The following is a 20313-nucleotide window of genomic DNA, read 5'->3' as shown; positions in this document are numbered from 1 at the left end:
TGCGGCTGCGGCGGGGGCTGTGGAGGAGCCGGGCCGGGGTTCTTCACCATCAGTAAATTGTCACCTGGAGAAGGAGACACAGAGATGTGACAGTGCTAACCCACGCTGTCCCACACTGGGGTTGGAGGGGAGAACCAGTCTTCACTGTGGCTTTTTGCGAGTCACTAGCTATGTAGGTCAGAACTTCCCTGAAAAACAAGGAGGTGAACAAGATGATCTGTCATGTCACTTGTAGCTTGGGGGGCGGGGTCTTCCAGGCCCCCTGAGCTATCTGAAAGCCCCGCTGGGCATGCTTGTGCTAGCCAGACAGGTGGCACCAAGGAAGGGTTGTGACCTCGGAAGTGAGGGTGGGGCTGCTAGAAGAAATTTCCTGGGAGGCAGACAGTGCCCCCAAGCCCAAATAGAACTAGCAAAGCTGTCCTGTACTCTGGTGACCAGGATGGAATGGACAGAGGTCCACAGATGCAGGACCACATGGAGTCTCTGCTTCTGCTTCCACCAGCACCACAATTCTGACTGGTATAGGATGGAAAGCCTGGTGGGTGGGAGTGGGACCCTGACACAGACCTCAGGGCCTGACTTCTCTGGACCCTGACTGCCATTTGACCTCTGTGGAGGTGGCTAGCTAGTGGGTCTCCAAGAAATGACTGTTCTTCCTCTACGAAGATTCCTTTTCCTTACATTCTAAAGTGCCTAGTGACAGGGGTAGTATCAGTAAGGTCAAGAATATTCAAACATGCAGCATAGTGGTAAAGCTGACGTCATGTGCCTCCAGTCTGCAAAACTGGATGGACTGCTGACTAACAATTGCTTTGCCCAGAATCCTACTTCACTTTCTTTATAGACACGTAAAGTAAACTGTCTGCTTACCAGGAAGGGAAATGCATCTTTCCTGAATTAGGAATTACTTTTTAAAACTCTTTTTCTCAGTCACATGTAAGCTATATCACAAGTTGTCTGTTTATAAATAACTATGTAAATAGTTCTTTCTAAACCTAAAAATCCTGTAGCTTTGAACTAGCAGCACTCCAAGTATAAAACCCAATGACCACCCTTAGGTGGGAACGAAAGTTTTGAAAGAAGTCTCTCTGCTCCCTCAGATTTGCAGTAAAGTGCTTTGGATATTGCATTCCATTTGTCTTACAGGCAGTTGACTTGTGTTCAGTAGCACTGATGTAGTTCCACAGTTTTCTACTACTTTGAGAGTAAGTGGGGGCAGCACATGGGCTCTGGATGTCAGAACAGTGGTCTTAGCCCAGAGCTCAGGCCCCTGACCCCAGATCCAAGTGGTTTGCTATCTCTAAGCCAAACCAATCTCACAGTCATCAAGTGAATTTCTACTCCTGGTAAACCTCTGTTAGGTTTCTTAGGCTTTGACTTTTAATGGGAGCAGACTGTCCATCTTCCCAAAAAGCAGCTGGTGGATTTGAAACCTCAGACTTCTGGTTAGCGTCCCACTATGTAACCAGCAGGGAGTATCTCTTCTTGTTGCTGTTGAGTGCTGTCGAGTTGGAACCAACCCATAGCTGACCCTCAGTGGGTTTTCAAAGGCAGTTAATTGCACAGGAGGAAACTGCCCATCCTTCTGAAAAGCAGCTGAGAGAGTGACCTAGGAGCTTTATTTCTCCAACAGTCTCTCTGAGCTTCCTTCCCTCATCATCGCTCCAGGCCCAAACAGCCTCTTGTTCACAGTGCTTTCTACTTACAGGCGCCTGTCTCCCCCATTATCCCACCACTACCCTAGTTTTGGGGCAGCCTAAGGAAGAAGGTGAAGCTAAGCTTGTCTACTTCCCTCTTATTTGTGCTCCTGCCTAGTACACAATGCCCGCCCCTCACTTTCTGGTGCCCCTGCTCTCCCCAGAGGCTACTTCTCAGACAACCCCACCAAGGTTTCTCAACAAGGTCTCCTCACTAAAGGCTTTCCTTCTAAAAAAGACAACTTATATAGATCTTCCCCAGTCCTCCCCATTCTCTCTATTCCATCCAAAACTGACTAGGCAAAATGGTGCCAGTAAAAGGGCAGAGTATGAACCTCTATGCTCCCAGTTACTACAGAAATACTGGAGGATGTAGGAAAGGACAAGAAAAACTGTCAGAACTCTGGTAAGCACCCAAAGGTCTGCAGCAACCAAGTAAATACTGGCCAAAAAAAGGCAAGTTCAAAATAGGAAAGTTTGATGGCATTTTTACTTATCTATACCCCGTCCAAGAGGTCAGCTGGAAGATGGCCGCTCACATTCCAAGTGTAGGACCCTAGTCCTCGGTTTCAGAGGAAAGTGAATAGACCTCATTCACACATTACTGAGTTTCTCCTGTTATAGTCTGTTAGATGAAGAACTGAAACAAGACCCTTGTCTGTTCCTCACGTAAGGAGGTGAAAAAGCAGGAAGGTACTTCCCAGAACACTAAAGGTGAACAATCCACATGCAGCTATTGGGGGGGGGGGGCGTAGTAATGAAAAGACTGCCTAAAATGGGAAAGACAGGCAGTGAGTTTACTGGAAATGAGGGCACTGAAAAGCCTTTAAGTACTCAGGGAAACTTAAGAAGCAATACACATGCTCAGAAAGGATGTGGGAAAGCTCCAAAGAGTCATGTCGGGCTCACCTTTAGGCTCCACGTAAGCCTTGCTCAGTATTTTTTTTTCTTCCCAATTTAGCTAAACAAGTGAAAAGGTTTATTAAGGCAATAAAACAGAGGCATAGCTAGTGAGAGGAAAGGCCATGCAAAAGAGTTGACATAAAAAAGAAAGAAAAGGGCAAAGGGGGGAAAGGACCCCTGAAAATACAGAGGCAAAGCTAAACCTTACAGCATGCTGTCAGCAGAAAAGGAGAGAGCTTGCCTCGCTGAGTGTGAAGAAAGTCTTCCAACAAAGAGTCAGTATGGGCAAAGGACAGGAAAACAGAAAGGGGAGAAGGGAGCAGATTCTTTCCCCCTGGTTTTTAGTTGTCACTTTTAATTACTATTTTATTATCATGTCTGGGTTTAAGGAAGCCACTATCAAAACCACTCCACACATGGCCAAGTCTTTGCAAAAATAATAAAGTCATCAAATTGATGGAACACTATTACCTTCAACAAGAAACAACAGCAGTAAATCTTGAGGAGAGAAGAATCTGATTCCTAATATTAGCACATCATATTCAAATATCCTCTTTTCAATAACAACAGAATCACCAGGCATATGAAGACCTACGAATGGCCCATTCAAAGAGCAAAATACAATAACAAACACTGTTCCTGAAGAAGTTGAATTTCTTAAATGACAATTTAAAAATGATAGTCTTAAACATGTTCAAAGAACTAAACAAAAATATGGACCAAATAAACTATAGGAAAATAATGTATGAACAAAAAATGGGAATAAAGAGAGAGAAACGGAAAAAGAAATGAAGAAATTCTGGACTGAAAGGTATAAAACTAAGAGGAAAAATTCTACACAAGTGTTTCAAGGGGGCTCTGGTGGCCTAGTGGCAAGAAGCTGTACTGCAATCCCAGAGGTGTGGTTCAAATCCACCAGATGCTCTGCTGGAAAAGGAGGGGTAATCTCCTCCTGTACCAGTCAGATCCAATTTGACGATACACACACACAAAATAATAAAATTTTTTTTAAAAAGTGTTTCATGTCAGATTTGAGCAGAAGAAAGATTCAATAAACATGAAGGAAATAATATTTAAATGAACAAGTTTAAAGAGCAGAAAGAAGAAAATGAACAGAATTGTGGTGTCAGAGACCTTAAAAATTGGCTTTCCTACCCAATTTTGATATTTAATGTCAGCTGAATCCAGTCTCTGTCATCTAGAAGCATGGTAGGTTTGAGGACTCTGGGCATATGTGGTGGTTTTTGGGGCCCACGAGGGGGTTGGCAAGGCAGACCTGCCAGATGAATGGGGGATCTGTGGCAGGGAGTTTGCCAGCATTTGGGCGTGCCAGGCTGGGAAGATACTGAAAGGTTAAGCCCTGTCTAGGGTCTTGGGATATTTAATATCAGCTGAATCTGGTATCTGGCTCCTGGAGGCGTGGTGGGTTTGAGGACTCTGGGCATGTGTGGTGGTTTTGGGGGGCCCACGAAGGGGTTGGCAGGGCGGACCTGCCAGATGAACTGGGGGTCTGGGGCAGGGAGTTTGACAGCATTTGGGCATGGCAGGCTGGGAAGACAGTGTAGGGCCCTCGGGCCTGCGGCCCCCGGGCCAGTCTTTCATTGTTTTTGCTCAGACATTCTTCTAGGTCGTATAGCCCTGGTGTACAAGTTGCAATACAGCGGTCACTTGTGGTTGCTGTGAGGATGAACACTGTGACACTGATGTGTCAAATGTGTTAATGGCTGGTTACCCAATGTGTACAGAGAGTGGGGTGGAGCTCCTCAATTAAAACAAGCTTGGAAGGAGGAGTGGCATCCACTTCCATAATAGCTTGCCTCCAGAAACCCTATGAACCTGGAGAGAGGATGAAAGGCACCCAAGCGTCGAGTACTCTCTTTCATAGGGTCGCTATGGGTCGCCTGTGACTCGACGGCACTTAACAACAACAACAACAACCCAATTTCTGTCAAATCAGAAATTTACTATCTAAAATTGGGAATTACAACAAAATGAGTGAAGCAGCTGGCTTACATATTTCCATGAATATAGAGTATGGTAAGGGGAAGGTTGATCCTTCAGATAACAAAAGATAATGGCTAGAAAAGCCAGGGGGTGGTCTGTTGTGTCAGAAACCTACAAAATTGGCTTTTATAAAGGAGCTCTGGTGGCCTCATGGCAAGAAGCTGCAATGCAATCTCAAAGGCACATAGTTCTATGCCACCAGCTGCTCTATGGGAGAAGGATTGGCTGTGCTTAAGCCCATTAGTACAGGCTCTGTGCAAGCCTATTCTGTTAAGGTTCTTCCTCTGTTTTTCTGACCTTTTACCCTTCTAAGCATAATGTTCTTCTCCAGAGACTGACTCCTCCTGATAGCATATTCAGAACAAATAAGTCTCACCATCCTTGCTTCTAAGGAGCATTCTGGCTATACTTTTTCTAGGACAAATTTGTTCATTCATATGGTTTGTTGTTATTGTGCAACAGCAAGTCACTTGCAACTCATAGTGGCCCTATGTACAATAGCTCTGAACTCTGCTCTATCTTGAGCCAGTTTCACTGTTTCTAACATACCTGTCACTACTACTCTATCACTTAGTCAATTCATTTCATCCTGGGCCTTCATCTCTTGTGCTGTCCCTCTCCCCTCCTAATCATGATGTACTTCTCGAAGGACTGATCCCTCCTGGCAACATGCTCAAAGTATGTCACAGAATTCCAAAATTCTTGTCTCCAAGGAGCAGCCTGGCTTCACCCTCTCCAGGAGAAACCTGTTTATTCTACTAACAGTCCATGGTATATTCAATACTCTTTTCTAGCACTGCAACTCAAAGGCATCAATTCTTTTATCATTCTTAGTCATTCTCCAGCTCTCTGATGCATAGCAAGTATTTACAAAGACCATGGCCTGGATCAGATACACTTTAGTCTCCCTAGACTGACATCATTGCTCTTCAGTACTCTGGAGAGGTCCCTGACAGCAGACTTTTCCATTGAAATTTGTCTTTTGATTTTCTGGCTGCTGGTACCAAGAGTGCTGATTGTGGAGCCAAGCAAACTGAGGCTGTTAACAATCACAATCTCTTTACCATCTATCATGATGCTGCTAATTGGCTCAGTGTTGAGAATCTTTGTTTTCTTGATATTGAGCTTCAATCCATATTAAAGACTGCAGTCCTTGACCTTTTGCAGCAAATTCATCTAGTCCTCCTCAATTTCTGCAAGCAAGGTTGTATCATCTGCATAATGTAGGTTGTTGAGGAGTCTTCCTCCAGTCCTGATACCACATTCCTCCTCATAAAGTTCAGCCTCTGGGATGATCTGTTCAGTACATATTGAAAAGGTATGAAGACAGGACACATCCCTGATGCACTTCATCTGATTTTGAACTACGTAGTGTTTCCCTGCTCTGTTCTAAAGACTGCCTCCTGGTCAAGCATAGGTATCACATAAAGCACAATCAAGTTTTCTGGGATTCTCAATCTTCTCAAAGTTAGCCACAGTTTGTAGTTCATGGTTATATTCTTTACCAATACCATCATTCAAATGCAGCAATGCAATTGCTATGTACAATGTTACAGCGAGAAACTTAAGGATGTAACCATTCTCAGCTTCCACTTCCTCCTTCAGAACTATTAGCTCCTAGGAGTTCATATAGTACTTTTTGAAATTTTTCAGTGTCAGTTATTTTTGGAACAGTGATTCTGTGTATTCCCTCTACCATCTTTTGGTGCTTTCTATTACCCATAGCATTTTTCAATATTGCGGTTTAAATTTGTTTTTCAGTTCTCTCAGCTTGAAAAACGCAGAGCAAGTTCTTCCATTTTTACTCTCCAGTTCCAGCTCTCTGCCATGCGAATGCTTTTCTCTGTCTCTCGACTTGTCCTCTCAGATCTTCTACTTTTCCCTTTTACTTCAGCATGTTTCCCCTTTGTTTTGCCTTCTCGATGCTCCAGTGCAATTTTCAGAGTCTCTTCTGACATCTATTTAGGTTTTTCTTTCTCCTCTGTGTTTATAATGATCATTAGTTTTATTCATGGATGCCATCCTTGATATTATCCACAACTCATCTCATCTTCGATCATTGGTGTTCAATGCCTCAAACATATTCTTAAGATTATCTTGTACTGCAATCCAAGAGGTCCACAGTTCAAATCTACCAGATGCTCTGCTGGAGAAGGAGGGACAATCTCCTCCTGTACCAGTTAGATTCTATTTGATGGTACACACACAAAATAATAAAATTAAAAAAAAAATATTATCTTGAAGCTGCATTAAAGGTATTGGCAAAAAATAAGGCCCCAGGAATTGATGGGATAACAACTGACTTGTTTCAAATAACTGATGAAGTCTTAGATGTGCTCACCTGTCTATGCCAGGCAATCTGTAGGACAGCTGTCTGGCCAACAGATTGGAAGAGGTCCATACCTGTTGCCATTCTCAAAATAGGTGATCCAATTTTATGTGGAAACTACTGAACAATAATATCATTAATATCATATGCACACCACAACAAGATAAAGGTAAATAATCCAACTGAAAAATGGGCACAGGATATGAACAGACACTTCACTGAAGAAGACATTCAGATGGCCAACAAGCACATGAAGAAACATTCAAAATCCCTAGCTCTAAGAGAGATGCAAATTAAAACTATGAGATACCATCTCACCCCAGTCAGAATAGCAAAATATAACAGAACAGCAAGCAACAAATGCTGGAGAAGTTGTAGAGAAACTGGAACTCTTATTCACTGTTGGTGGGAGTGTAAAATGGTGCAACCATGCGCTTTCTCAAAAAGTTACAAATAGAGATAGCATTTGACCCAGCAATTCCACTACTGGGAATATACCCCAAAGAGACCATAACTGACATCCAAGCAGATATATGCACACCCATCCATGTTTATTGCGGCTTTGTTCACAATAGCAAGGAGTTGGAAACAGCCTAAGTGCCCATCAACAAACGAATGGATAGAGAAGCTGTGGTATATTCACACAATGGAATACTATGCTTCATTGAAAAACAAGGAACTCATGCAATATTATTCAAAATGGGTGACCCTGGAGGACATTATGCTGAGTGAAATATCTCAGTCACAAAAAGACAAATACTGTATGGTGCCACTGTTGTAGAATGACGCTGACATAAATGTTCTGTTCACTCTGAAAGCCTTCTTCCATTTGTGAAGGATGGATTGGAAACTTGTGTCTCATCTGTGCTTTCTATGATATTAACACTGATTTTATGTTGTGGTCACCAAAGACACCCAGGTGAGCCATTTGTGAGGTGTAAAGTCTTCCCAAAGGAATGTTCTAGAGATTGGTCAGGTGGGAGAAGCAGTGGGTAGAGAAGGAAGTGGAGAAATGCAATCTGTCCTTGTCAGCCCCTTCCCCGGACACAGGGATAATTTATATTTTTTTATATTTGCTAAATTATAAAAATTTAGCAAAAGGGTCTCACATACGAGCAAGGGCACATGGAGTCTTTGCATGTGGAAAGTGTGGGAGAAAAAAATCCAACTACCCGTAGTAAATGTGCATGAGGGAAGGCATATTACTAGCCTAATGCTAGGGTAGCACAAGACAGCGCAGAGTTCAGTTCTGTGGTTCACAGGGTTGCTATGAGTTGTAGGTGACTCAGTGGTGCCTAACAACACAAGCACGTTAAATAATCCTGGAGCTCATAGGTCAGAAAATGAACTTCAGTCTGCTGTGATGTCTGTCCCAGACCTCTTCCCTGCTTGAGCTGCAGAATCTCCAGGGCTGAGCCAGTGAGAACTCAGATTCTTGTCCTCTAGGATGACAGCCCTAGCTGCTAGAAGCCCGGGCCCTGTCCTACCGCCTCCATCATTCCACTCCAAATCTCCACCATTCTGTCCTATACGCCTGTGGTCCCACTGTGGTATCACTCACCAGTGCCAGAGTCTAACCCGAGTTCTCCCTCCACGGTGTCTCTCGAGCCCCACGGGAATGGCTGCTCCTCCTGCTTGATCCATGACAGAATATCATGTGCTGAGAGCAGAGACTCTGTTGTCAGGAGAAAGGCAGCCTCAGCTGGTATTCTGTTCAAACTCATCCAAGGTCTGAAGACCAGTTCACACACACACAGTGGTCACCACCTCAGAGGGCAGAACTGGGGCAAGTCTGGGACCTGCCTCTCCTTTCCTGGCAAAACTATTTACAGGTCTTGCCTGGTGCACAAGCATTTCAACAGGGTCCAGAGAACAGAGGCTAGAACCCAGGTCTTGACCCCTAGAGGACCCCACGGGCTGGGCCAGTCAGAGGAAACTGGCCTTGAGGCACAGGCTTTTAAAATGTGCAAAGGAGAAAAAAAAAACCGTGCGAAGGCAGAAGCAGGGGCTCAGGGCACCTGTCAGAGCTTCAAGTTCACCCCAGTACTCTCCACCAGGAAGCCCCTCTCTCCCTTCCATTCCCTTTGTGAAAAGTCACAAAGTTGACAAATCCAGGGTTTTGTTTCTGACCTCCTCATACTGGCTCTGGCACTCACCACCAAACCAGATGCTCAAACACAAAAAACCACGTATGGGGCATGGGAGCTCGGGGCTCGGGAATCCAGAGCATGGGACTTTGGGGCATGGGACCCAGGGCATGAGACCTTGGGGCACAGAACCTAGCCTGCTCTTTTAGCATCCTGTCATCCCTGGAAGCTCCCTATGTTTCTATTTTGTAGTCATACAGGAGAAATTTCAGGAAATTTAAGTTCATTTATTTCTGATAGAATTTGTCATTTGCTTTTCTTGTCCAACACTGAAAGCAATATGACTGTCAGTGAAGCTGACACACAATATATTACCAGTTTAATGATCCCTTTTGAAAAGTCCTTTCTGTTTTACTAGTGCTTTATTCTCCAGATCTGCTCCCTCCCCACCCCTTGCCCTGATAATTAAGGGTAATATTGTATTCCATTCATTTTTGGCTTTTCTTGACTTTTGATCAAAAGCAACTTACACAACAGTTTCCCACCAGCTGAGGATGCTGGCTGAGGTGCTGGTCGTATTCCACCTTCCTCTCACCTGAATTGGGGTCTGTTGGGATATCTCTCTCCACCAAATCCTGCTGATCCCACACACACTGGTGGTCCTCCTGCTTGATCCGGGCCAGCAGGTCCTGGGCAGACAATGGGGAGTCTATCCATGGAGATAAGAACAATAAAGGCATTAGAGAAAGGAACTTGAATTGGGGCTTTGAGTAAATCTATAACTTCTTCCCCCTAAAATCTAGGCATAGATATTCCAATTAATTGGGGGTTTAGGCAGCTGGGCCCCAATTAAAGGGTTTCTGGTGACACTGTGATAGTCATTCAGCTGTAACCAAAAGGTCAGTGGCCTGACTTCAACCCACTCTCCTTTCCAAGGTAGAGAGATGAGTCAGTCTCTTTCCATAAAGATTTACAGCCTTCGAGACCCTATAGGGCACTTCTGCCTTGTCCTCCAGGATGGCCAAGTTAGAGTCAACTGGGTGGTCATGGTTTGACTGCAGTTAAAGGTATCTCTGTACCTAGAATCCTGGTAGCATGCAGAGTAACATATGGGGCTGCTAACCAGAAAGGTTTGAAAGCAGGAGTAGCATCCACTTCCTAAACAACATGCCTCCGGAAATTCTATGAACTTCGATAGTTGTAGAGGGGCTTCAGGCCTTTTGTTCACAGGGTCGCTATGAGTCATGCTTGACTTGAACGCAATCAACAACAACCATCACCAGAAAGGCGGTAGTTCAAATCCACAGTAGGAAGAGAGAGACTCATTATGAACCAGGATCAGCCTGACAGCAGAGGGCTGGTATGTGTGTTTTAAGAAGGGCCAGTGTAGGGAAGTGCGTCAGAGGAGGCGCGGGGAGGGCAGGGTGCTGTGGTCTGAGCTAGAGGGTGAAGCTGGTGGAACAGGAGGATGGGCGAGCAGTCTGAATGCCAGAATGGATAACCGTTTTGCTACAGCATTTGTAATTGCTTGTGTGCTTAGCCTCATTTCCACCATCTACATGGCTGCCTCAATTGGCACAGACTTCTGGTATGAATATCGAAGTCCCATTCAAGAAAATTCCAGTGAATTGAACAAAAGTATCTGGGATGACTTCAGTAGTGATGAGGCAGATGAAAAGACTTACAATGATGCACTGTTTCGATATAATGGCACAGTGGGATTGTGGAGACGTTGTATTACCTGGCCCCAACACACACACTGGTATAGCCCACCAGAAAGGACAGAGTCTTTTGATGTGGTCACAAAATGTATCAGTTTCATACTAAATGAGCAGTTCATGGAGAAATTTGTTGATCCTGGAAACCACAATACTGGGATTGATCTTCTTCGGACCTATCTTTGGCGTTGCCAGTTCCTTTTACCTTTCGTTAGTCTGGGTTTGATGTGCTTTGGGGCTTTGATTGGACTTTGTGCTTGCATCTGCCGAAGCTTATATCCCACCATTGCCACAGGTGTTCTCCATCTCCTTGCAGGTCTTTGTACTCTAGGCTCAGTATGTTATGTTGCTGGAATTGAACTGCTCCACCAGAAACTAGATCTGCCTGAGAATGTTTCAGGTGAATTTGGATGGTCCTTTTGCCTTGCTTGTGTCTCTGCTCCCCTGCAGTTCATGGTTTCTGCCCTCTTCATCTGGGCAGCTCACACCAACCGGAAAGAATATACCTTGATGAAGGCATATCGTGTGGCATGATCAGGAGGCAGCTTATTCCACAATTGCCAGTTTTATTATCTTTTAGATAATACTTTCCTTGCCTCTCTCCCATTTGTTTTTTTTTCTGAACATTTTATCCTGAAAATCCATTATATTTATATAAAAGTACACATAAACACACATGCAGGCATATATACATATAAACACATACATACAGCTATTTTTAATAATATTATATCACTGATTCAAGAATCCTGTCTTTCAAACCAATTTTAGCTTCACTCTAGAGAAAAAAAAATGGGTAGAGAGTTGGCACACATTTGTGAAAGAAACTTGTTAGTGGGAACCTGACCAAAATAAAGTTTTGCTAATGTCTGTTGGACTTTTTAGTCAAGGTAAAATATACCTGTTTAAGTGGAGACTCTAGATTTTTGGAAAATTTCTTATTTTTGGTATTATGCTCACTACAAAAGTGGACAGAAGTATTAGTGCTATTTTCACCCATATAAGCTATACAGAGAAATTACATAAGATTCCTCTAAAAATTGACATACAGCTTCATTTGATGTGAAATATGGCAGCTCTTTATATCTACACTGTGTCTGTCTACCAACAAAAAGTGAACAATACAGGGTTTTCTTCAAGTTTTCACTTGATAACTGATTCCGGTTCATTCAGATCAAGAGGGTTAATCTTTTATTGTTTTTAATTTTAACTCTTAATGACGTCAGTAGGATCTTTAAAATCACCAAACCATTTTAGAGTTCTTTTCTGTGCCTCTTTGCACATATTTATTAAAAGAAAGCGGCTTTATATTCTAATATTACATTGGGGTCACAGAGTAAAATCCCATACCTGTTAACCTGTTCTAGCTAACTACCATAGAGATGGTTCCACCATAATGATGCCCCACAGCTAGGAAAACCACCACAAGATCTAAAGCTTTGTCTGAATGTTAACCTCCAATTAAGGTCTTTATTTCTTGTGGTAAATGATGTGCCTTTCCTTGCCTAAATCCCTTCTTGGTGTATCGCAACATTATGTAATGTGTTCTGATTCAGTCATTTTTTTTACAAATATGTCTATAAACACTGAAAGTAAAAAAATCTTATTTATTTATTCCATTAATATAGCACTTGGAAGATTTAAAAAAAAACGTAACTTAGTAATTTCTTACCATATCCTAAATTTGTCTTTTAAAAAAAAATAAAGTTTGAGAAGCTACTAAATAAAAAAAAAAAAGAAGAAGAAGAAGGGCCAGTGTGCAGTAGGTTACGTGCGTGACTGATAACAGAGAGACCAGGGTTTCTTTTTTTTTAAACTTTATTTTATTATTTTTTTTGTGTGCGTGTACCGTCAAATCAGATCTGACTGGTACAGGAGGGGATTGTCCCTCCTGCCCCGACAGAGCATCTGGTGGATTTGAACCATGCGCCTCTGGGATTATAGTTGCAGCTCCTTGCCACTAGGCCACCAGAGCTCCCCTAAGACCAGGGTTTCAAATCCGCTAACTGCTGTGAGAGAAGAGGCATCATCTCCTTCAGGAAAGACTTACCCCATACAGAGTCACCGTGAGTCAGAGTGGACTTGACAGCTGTGGCTGGGCTACAGATGGAGTCCCTCCCTGGGTGGTGGCTACTACTGGGAAGGCTGCAAATTCTAGTCCACAGAGTCATGTGTCAAAAGAAAAGCCTAGGTACCGACTTCCGACACCAACATGAGAACTCCCAGGCCACGGTTCTTCTGGGGCAACCAGAGGGCAGCTGAGCCAGGGCTGACCCCATGCCACCAACTCAACGGCCATGACCACAGCTGCTGGACAAGGAGATGCTTTGGAATCAGGAGCCTCAGGGGCCCTCATCCTGACACCGTTCCTCTCTGGCCTCTGGGATCCTACAGGAGGGGTTTTCCAGGAAGCCCTTCAGTGTGTTCACCTTAGCAGGAAATTTTCCAAGATGACTCATTTTTTCTTCCTTCTGGAGACTGGGAGGCTGCCTTTTTATTATTCAGTCTTTTATCTCCGAGTTCCTCTCAGAAAATGGCAGTGTGGTAGGATTTCGAGGCCCAAATTCAGGAGCAGCTTTCTCTGAGACCTTTGTCACTGTAGGTGAGGCTGCTGGGGTTGGGAAGATGCCCCATCTGGGAACAAGTACTGAACCATGTGACATCTCAGGTCACAAGGCACTCACACACAGCCAAAGTCCAGCTTTTTCAGGAGACTCTGGCCCACAGGCTGACCAGGCACACAGATGCTGTTCAGCCAGGCAATGTGCCCTCCACAGACTCATACAATAGCTCTTCTGTGAGGGACTGTACCTTCTACAGACATGTAAATGCTGCTCCATGAGGAGATGGTTCCACCACCGACCTGTGAACACTGCTCTGAGGAGATGCACCCCCCACCGACCTGAGAACACTGCTCTGTGAGGAGACGAACCCCCCACAGACATTTGAACATTGTTGTACAAGACAATGTACCTTCCACAGACACACAAATGTTGCTCTAGGAGAGAAATGCCCTCTGCAAACATCTGAACACTGCTCTGTGAGGAGACGAACCCCCCACAGACATTTGAACATTGTTGTACAAGACAATGTACCTTCCACAGACACACAAATGTTGCTCTAGGAGAGAAATGCCCTCTGCAAACATCTGAACACTGCTCTGTGAGGAGGTACACACTCCAGACACACAGGCTGCTCTATGAGGGAATATGTCCTCCACCGACATGTCAACATTGCTCTACCAGACCATGTGCCCTCCACAGGCAGCTCGTCCCCAAAGGGGTGCTTCCTCCACCGACTCACGAATGCTGGGCTGGGCTGTTCTGGCTGTACCGTCCACTGACAGGTGAATGATGGCCAACAGGAGGAGGGCTACTGAGGTGCAGCCTGTGTCCTGTCCTGACCGAGTGGGCTGGCAGAATGCTCACAGGTAGTAGTTCTGCCTGGTTTGGGGCATTAAGTCATATTCACCATAGTGGGGAGCAACCACCATCTATTTCCAAAACTTCTGCTTCATCCCCGAGACTCAGCCCACCTCCCATCATTCAGTCCCTGGTGCTCACTAATGAGCCCTGTCTACACATTTGTCAATTCAGGATAATTCATATAATATTTCCTGTTTGGAACTAGTTTTTTGACTCAGCTTGTTTTCAACATCAACCCATATTGTAGATGTTTCTCTTATGGCTAATATTCCATAGGTCACTGAATTGGAACTGACTCAGTTGACCCTCCAGTGGGTTTTAAGAGGCAGTAAATCACACAAAAGGGGATTATCAATCTTCTGAGAAGTAGTTAGTTCATTAAAACCAAACGCCCTCAAGGCGGCAACATGATCATGGCTGAATGCAAAGAATACCAGAGGATGTCTATGTGTGCTTTATCGACTATACAAAGGCATTTAATTGTGCGGATCACAACAAATTGTGTCTCACATTGACAAGAATAGGAATCTGAGAGCAGCTGATTGTGCTTGAGAAACCTGGACCTAGACCACGAAGCTAATGCCTAAACAGAGCAAGGGAACGCTGCAGGTTCAAATCAAGAAAGGAGGGTGTCATGGATATATCCTTTCTCTGTAACTTTCAACCTATGTGCTGGACAGGTCATTCAGGAGGCTGGACATTATGAAGAAGAATGCAGCATCATGATTAGAGGAAGACTCAACAACTTGCGTTATGCAGATGACACAATCTTGCTCGTTGAAGACCAAGGAGGACTTGAAGCGTAGGCTTAAGAAAGTCAAGTACCGTTGCCTTCAATATGGATTGCATCTGAACATCAAGAAAATAAAGCTCCTCACCACAGGCCAATAGGCAACATCATGAAAGATGTAGAAAAGACTGAGGTCAACATTGTCATCTTGTTCCCCAGTCATTTGGATCCACAATCAACACGCTTGGCACCAGCAGTCAAGAAGTAAAAAGACAACTTGCACTGGAGAGATCTATTGTCAGGGACCTCTCCAGGGTGCTAAAGAGCAACAATGTCAGTTTAGACATTAAGGTGCGCCTCATCCAGGCCATGGTCCTCTCAATTGCTTAATATACATCTGAGAGCTGAACAATGAATAAGGATGGCTGAAAAAGAATCAATTACTGAGTTGTGGTGCTGGAAAAGAGTCATGAAGAAGAGTCCCACAGACTGCCAACAAAACCAACAGGTCTGTCCTGGAATAAACCAGGCTGCTCTTTGAAGGTAAGGGTTTGAGGCTCAGTCTCACACACTTTGGGCGTATGTCAGGAGGAATCAGTCCTTGGATAGGACATCATGCTTGGAATGGGAGCGGGTCGGCACAGGAGAGGAAGACCAGGATGAGACGAACTGATACAGTGACTGTGGCAATGGGATGAGGTGTGTCCGAGATGGTGAGGCTGGCCCAGGATAGGGCAAAGTTCAGAGCCATGGTTCATTGGTTTGCTATGAGTTGTAACAGACTAGATGGCACATAACAACAATAACAAGCACTACTAGGGAGCGCTGCTGGCTTAGTGGTAAGTAACTGCACTGCCAATGAAGAGTTAGATGGTTCAGATCCACCAGTTGCTCCATGGAAGAAAGAATTTCTCCTCCTGTGAAATTAACTGCCTCTGAAAACCCACTGGAGGGGAAGCTATAGGTCAATCCTGACTTGACGGTACACAATAAGAACATTCTATGAACCACATTGTTTATCCATGCATCTGTTGATAGACACTTGGGTTCTTTCTACATTTTACCTATCATGACAAGTGCAACAATGAACATTGGTGGACAGATTTCTGTGTGAATCCTTGCTTTAAAAACTCGAGTCCAAACCGAGGACATGATTTTTTTAAAGGGAAGGGGGACAGTCACCAGGAAGAGAAGAAGCAGCGTGAGGGAGGTAACTCATAAGGACTGAGCTGTCTCCCAGTCTGCCTGCTAGCTCTCCCTCAGCCGGGCACATATGACACACAAGCTGGGGGGCCCCAGATCTCACTCACCAGCTAGGGGCTCCGTGGGGAGCTCCCTCTCCTCCACAGCCCGCTGGCCTCGAACACTCAGAGTCTCTTCACGCTTCACCTGAGAGGACGCGTCCTGTGTGGGCAGCAGGGGCTCTGTTCCTAGGGACAAAAAGTTACAGCTCTCAGCCGTGTTTTTCCAAATGACCATCATCAGGATGTTCTCAGGGTCTGGGCTGAAAAAACAGCAGTCACTGAGAATGGCCACACCACCAACCAGGAGAGGACAGAGGTGTCAGGTGTGTCCCAGCAGAAGGCAGAAGTGTCGGGTCTGACCTGGAGGAGGACAGATGTCTGAGTCTCAGCTGGAGAGAACAGAGGTGCTATGTCTACCAGGAGAGGAGAGAGGTGGTGGATCTGGTTGGGAGGGACAGAGGTATTAGACAGCCATTGGCAGCTTTGGCGGAGCCAAGAAGCAGAAGGTGCTGGGAGCAGAAAGGTTCAACATCCAAGAAAGGAGATTCTGAGAGTAACTGATGCTGTGTTAGGACTCGGTTATAAGTTTGTCTCTGAGTGGGAGTCAGAGATATCTGATCTTGCCTGAAATTTACATGTTTGACTAGGTAAGAGATACAACAATGGCCTGTTCACAGGATGGTACACACCATCCGTATCCACAAATCTCCTACCCAAACCCTGAGATATGACAAGCCGGCCGATGGGGCCACGCGGGAGAAATTCCAACAGCAGGAGCTAGCACTGGAGGACAAACCTGAGGACACGGACTCCGGCTCCAGCTTAGAGGACAGCCACTGAGTCCCCCGGCTCCTCTGTACCTAAAGTCCCTGTTCTTTCCAAAGCACAGTGGTGACGTGCCGGCTGACAGGGAGCTGAGTGCTCTAACCTAAGCAGCTCCGCATACTACTAGTTCTGCAGCCACCACTGCGGGACAGACATATGCAGTGCTGGGTCTAAACTGGGAAGGAGGGGTTGGCCCCAAACGCCCAGAGATCAGACGAAGGAATGAGGAATGCTGCTAACAGCAGTTTGGGGATTCCTTTCAGGGTGATGGAAATGTTGGGAAACTAGGCTGAGCCACTGAATGAGTCATCTCCTTTAACAGGTGACCTTCATGGCCCTCAATAAAAAGGCTGGGACAGAGAGAAGGTTGTCTTCACGATAAAGACAGCCACCTTCCAAGCAAAGCTTCATTTTAGAGCGATGGCCTTCACCTGGGGAGGAGGAGGAGCAGAGGGCACTGAAAGCGGCTCACAGAGACACAGGGTAAATGCAGTGAAGCACCAGCTTAGACCAGGGCCACCACGACTGCACCGTGGAGCTGGGAAAGCTTCCTGAAGCCCGAGGTGAGACAGAGGACAGCCAGAACAAGCACCCTAGCACCTTTTACCCCCACAATGGCTGGCCAAGTGCGACATCCTCAGAGGAGTAGGCTCTTTCAGGACTTAAGACTCCTTTCTGGGTGAGGAAAAGGCTGGGCTGATGAGTGGATTACCACCAACACATGGCCAGGCCAAACTACCAGGTGTTGTTGTCAAGTGTCATCAAACTGACTGCAATGCACAGTGACCAGTGAATGAAGATCAAAACTTTGCCCTGTCCACCACGGTCCTAGGCTCCGCCATGCTCATGCCCACTGCTGCACTCACTGTGTCACTCACTGCAGTGAGGGTCTTCCTTTGTCACTCAACCTTTCTGCCCCAGCATGACGCTTTTTCCTAATACTGAAGCCTCCTGGGAATATGTCTAAAGTATGTGAGATAAAGCCTTACTGCCTTTGTCTCCAGAGTAAACCTGCCAGTGCAGACTCCTTCCTACCTCCTCTGCCACCCTCCCTGAGCTGGGCCTGGCTCTCCAGGCCGCATCAAAGTCCAGTACCTCTTACTGGAGGGCCTAAGACCTACTCCACACTTACACATGATTCCAGAGCCACAAGGCTTCAGCCCAAGACCAACACCCACCGTTGGGCCCCCAGCCCTGAAGTCCTTTCCCACAAGTGCCAGAACCACACAAGTAGGTCCAGGGAGACGTTTGCCTGAGTTCACACAGGCTGAGAGCGTAAACAGGCTGGCCTTTCCTCTCCTCATCTGCCCTCTCAATCAGGTCACCTTCAGTAGTGTCAGGACCACCTTCACGGGTGTCAGGACCTCTCCTCATCTGTCGTCCCAGTCAGGCCACTGCGGCCCCCTTTACCAGTGTCAAGACCACCTTCACGGGTGTCAGGACCACCTTCATGGGTGTCAGGACCACCTTCATGGGTGGCTGTACCTCTCCTTTCTGCCCTCCCAGTAAGGCCACCACGGCCACCTTCACCTGTGTCAGGATCCATGGGGATGTCTCTTTCTTCAGGGTTGCGCTGCTCCCATACACACGGCTCCTCCCTTGTATCACGTTGGGGCACAGCATCTGGCTTGGGGCCCGAGTTCTCCCCATCTGCAACAAGCCAGGGGAAAGGAAAGACTGAGTAGAGTTTACCAAAGAGTCCAGATCAAGAGTGACGGCTGAGCTCTACCTCGCCTACTTCTCACCTCCAGGTGGTCACCGTTACATGAGCATGTCAGCCTTAAAACAAGCCAACACATCTCAGATGACACCGGAGAAAGAGTCAGCGCCTGGCACCACGGGCAGAGCTAGCAGGGGTGGTGGGCTCGGGTGGTGAGGCACGCGTGATAGTGCCTGGCCCAAGAGTTGTGTCATCTTGAGTTCTAAGCAAACAGCCCTGCTGCAGGGCTGCTCTTCCCATCCCGTCATAAGTCCTGTCTCCCTGGAACTAAGGACAAGCAATCTCTTGAGGTTTTCTTCAGCTTAAACATGAGGCTGCCCTTCCCAGTGGTTTGAGCTTCGGCTACAAGCATTTCACAGTCTCGGGGCACGTGAGCTCGGTGGAGGAGGGCCTTACCCAGTGACACCAGGGTTTTGTAGTTCTCCTTGACCAGGTTGTGGTAAAGCTCCTTCTGCCACCCATCAAGGCTCTTCCATTCTTCCTCCGAGAAGTAGACAGCAATGTCCACGAAGGTCACTGGGACCTGGACAGAAAAAAATGGGCTGCAGCAAGTCCTGCACAGCCACTTCTCCCTGTGCCCACTGCTGCAAACCCTGGCCTGGCAGGTCCACTTCAGCCAAGTCTGTCCATGCCTCTCTGGAGGTCACTGAGCTTACCCAGACACTTATGGATGCTGTCTTTGCTGGAGGGGCACGTTTCACCAAACCCTGTCCTGCTTTGTGACCCGACATGAGTTAAAGGGGACCGGGAGGTGAAGCTGCACTCAGTGTCAGCTGTGAGCACGGGGTGTCTGTGTGTGAGGTTTTCAGAGTGTTGTGGTCAGCCAAGACCAGCAATCCTGTTGGGGCCAGGCCCCCTCTGGGTGCACAATGACACTTCACTGGACTATGTGACCTCCACAACCATGAGGTGAAAGCCTAGGCTGGTTTGCTCACGCTGCATCCAAAGCCTCTGGAAAAACACCACAGGAGCCACACGCAGCTACGGGACTTGTTGAGGTCCTACCACAGCCCAAGCCTTTGATGATTCCTGGCATGAAGGTCTATCCTTTCCATCTGACAAGGGCTGTCCCCTAAACTGCTGCCAGCCAATCACCAGCAAGGCCTCGTTTTGGAAGGACAGCGCAAAGGGGCTCACTTGCAGGCGCTGGCCTCTCACCATGACATCCTGAGCACCTGCACCTTCAGCCCTGAGCAGTGAGCTCGGCTGACCGTCCTGCTGCCAGCCTTCTCCACTCCAGGGCCCTCATCTGTGATGGCAGAAGAGCTCTGCCGGGAACTTTGACCTGGGTGGGGAGATGGCCCTGGCCTCACTGAAGGATACCTCGTGGCCCTCCTCTAGAAGCAAAACAAGGACTTGCAGCATGCTGGAGTATCCCAGCTCCCAGGGAAGCCCCCAGCTGGGGGATTGTCCAGCCACATCATTAGTTTCTATCCTGCTGCTAGAGAGAATTCCCAAAGCAAGGTGGCCACACCTCCACCAACCCATCTCACCTCTTCAGAAGCTTCTTCACCCCTAGGGACACCCATGCTAATCCCTGGCTGCTGCCAGCAGATACCTCTCCCCTCTTGTCATTACCTGTTTCAGGAAGAATTCCAGCCCCCTCCTGCTGGCCTAGGACTCTGACCTGT

At 46.4% G+C, this 20313-nt stretch overlaps 1 protein-coding gene and 1 pseudogene across 1 annotated transcript in view; one reads left to right on the top strand and one right to left on the bottom strand.

Annotated features, from left to right (window-relative positions):
* ZNF282 (zinc finger protein 282) overlaps positions 1-20313 on the bottom strand; it is a 31795-nt gene that overhangs the window by 5733 nt on the left and 5749 nt on the right. Inside the window, exons 3-8 of the mRNA XM_006887278.1 lie at positions 19079-19205; positions 18493-18612; positions 16204-16323; positions 9616-9729; positions 8495-8608; positions 4-64 (exon numbers count right to left, since the gene is read on the bottom strand). Of these exons, the coding sequence (XP_006887340.1) occupies positions 4-64; positions 8495-8608; positions 9616-9729; positions 16204-16323; positions 18493-18612; positions 19079-19205 (656 nt within the window). The remainder of the gene's footprint in view (positions 1-3; positions 65-8494; positions 8609-9615; positions 9730-16203; positions 16324-18492; positions 18613-19078; positions 19206-20313) is intronic.
* On the top strand, positions 10502-11272 carry LOC102871478 (annotated as a pseudogene).

The sequence above is a fragment of the Elephantulus edwardii genome, unplaced genomic scaffold, assembly GCF_000299155.1.
Source record: "Elephantulus edwardii isolate Elephantulus edwardi_28Jun2011 unplaced genomic scaffold, EleEdw1.0 scaffold00055, whole genome shotgun sequence".
Lineage (NCBI taxonomy): Eukaryota > Metazoa > Chordata > Mammalia > Macroscelidea > Macroscelididae > Elephantulus > Elephantulus edwardii.
Note: the sequence above shows the minus strand (reverse complement) of the source record. Positions and strands in the feature narration are given on the sequence as shown.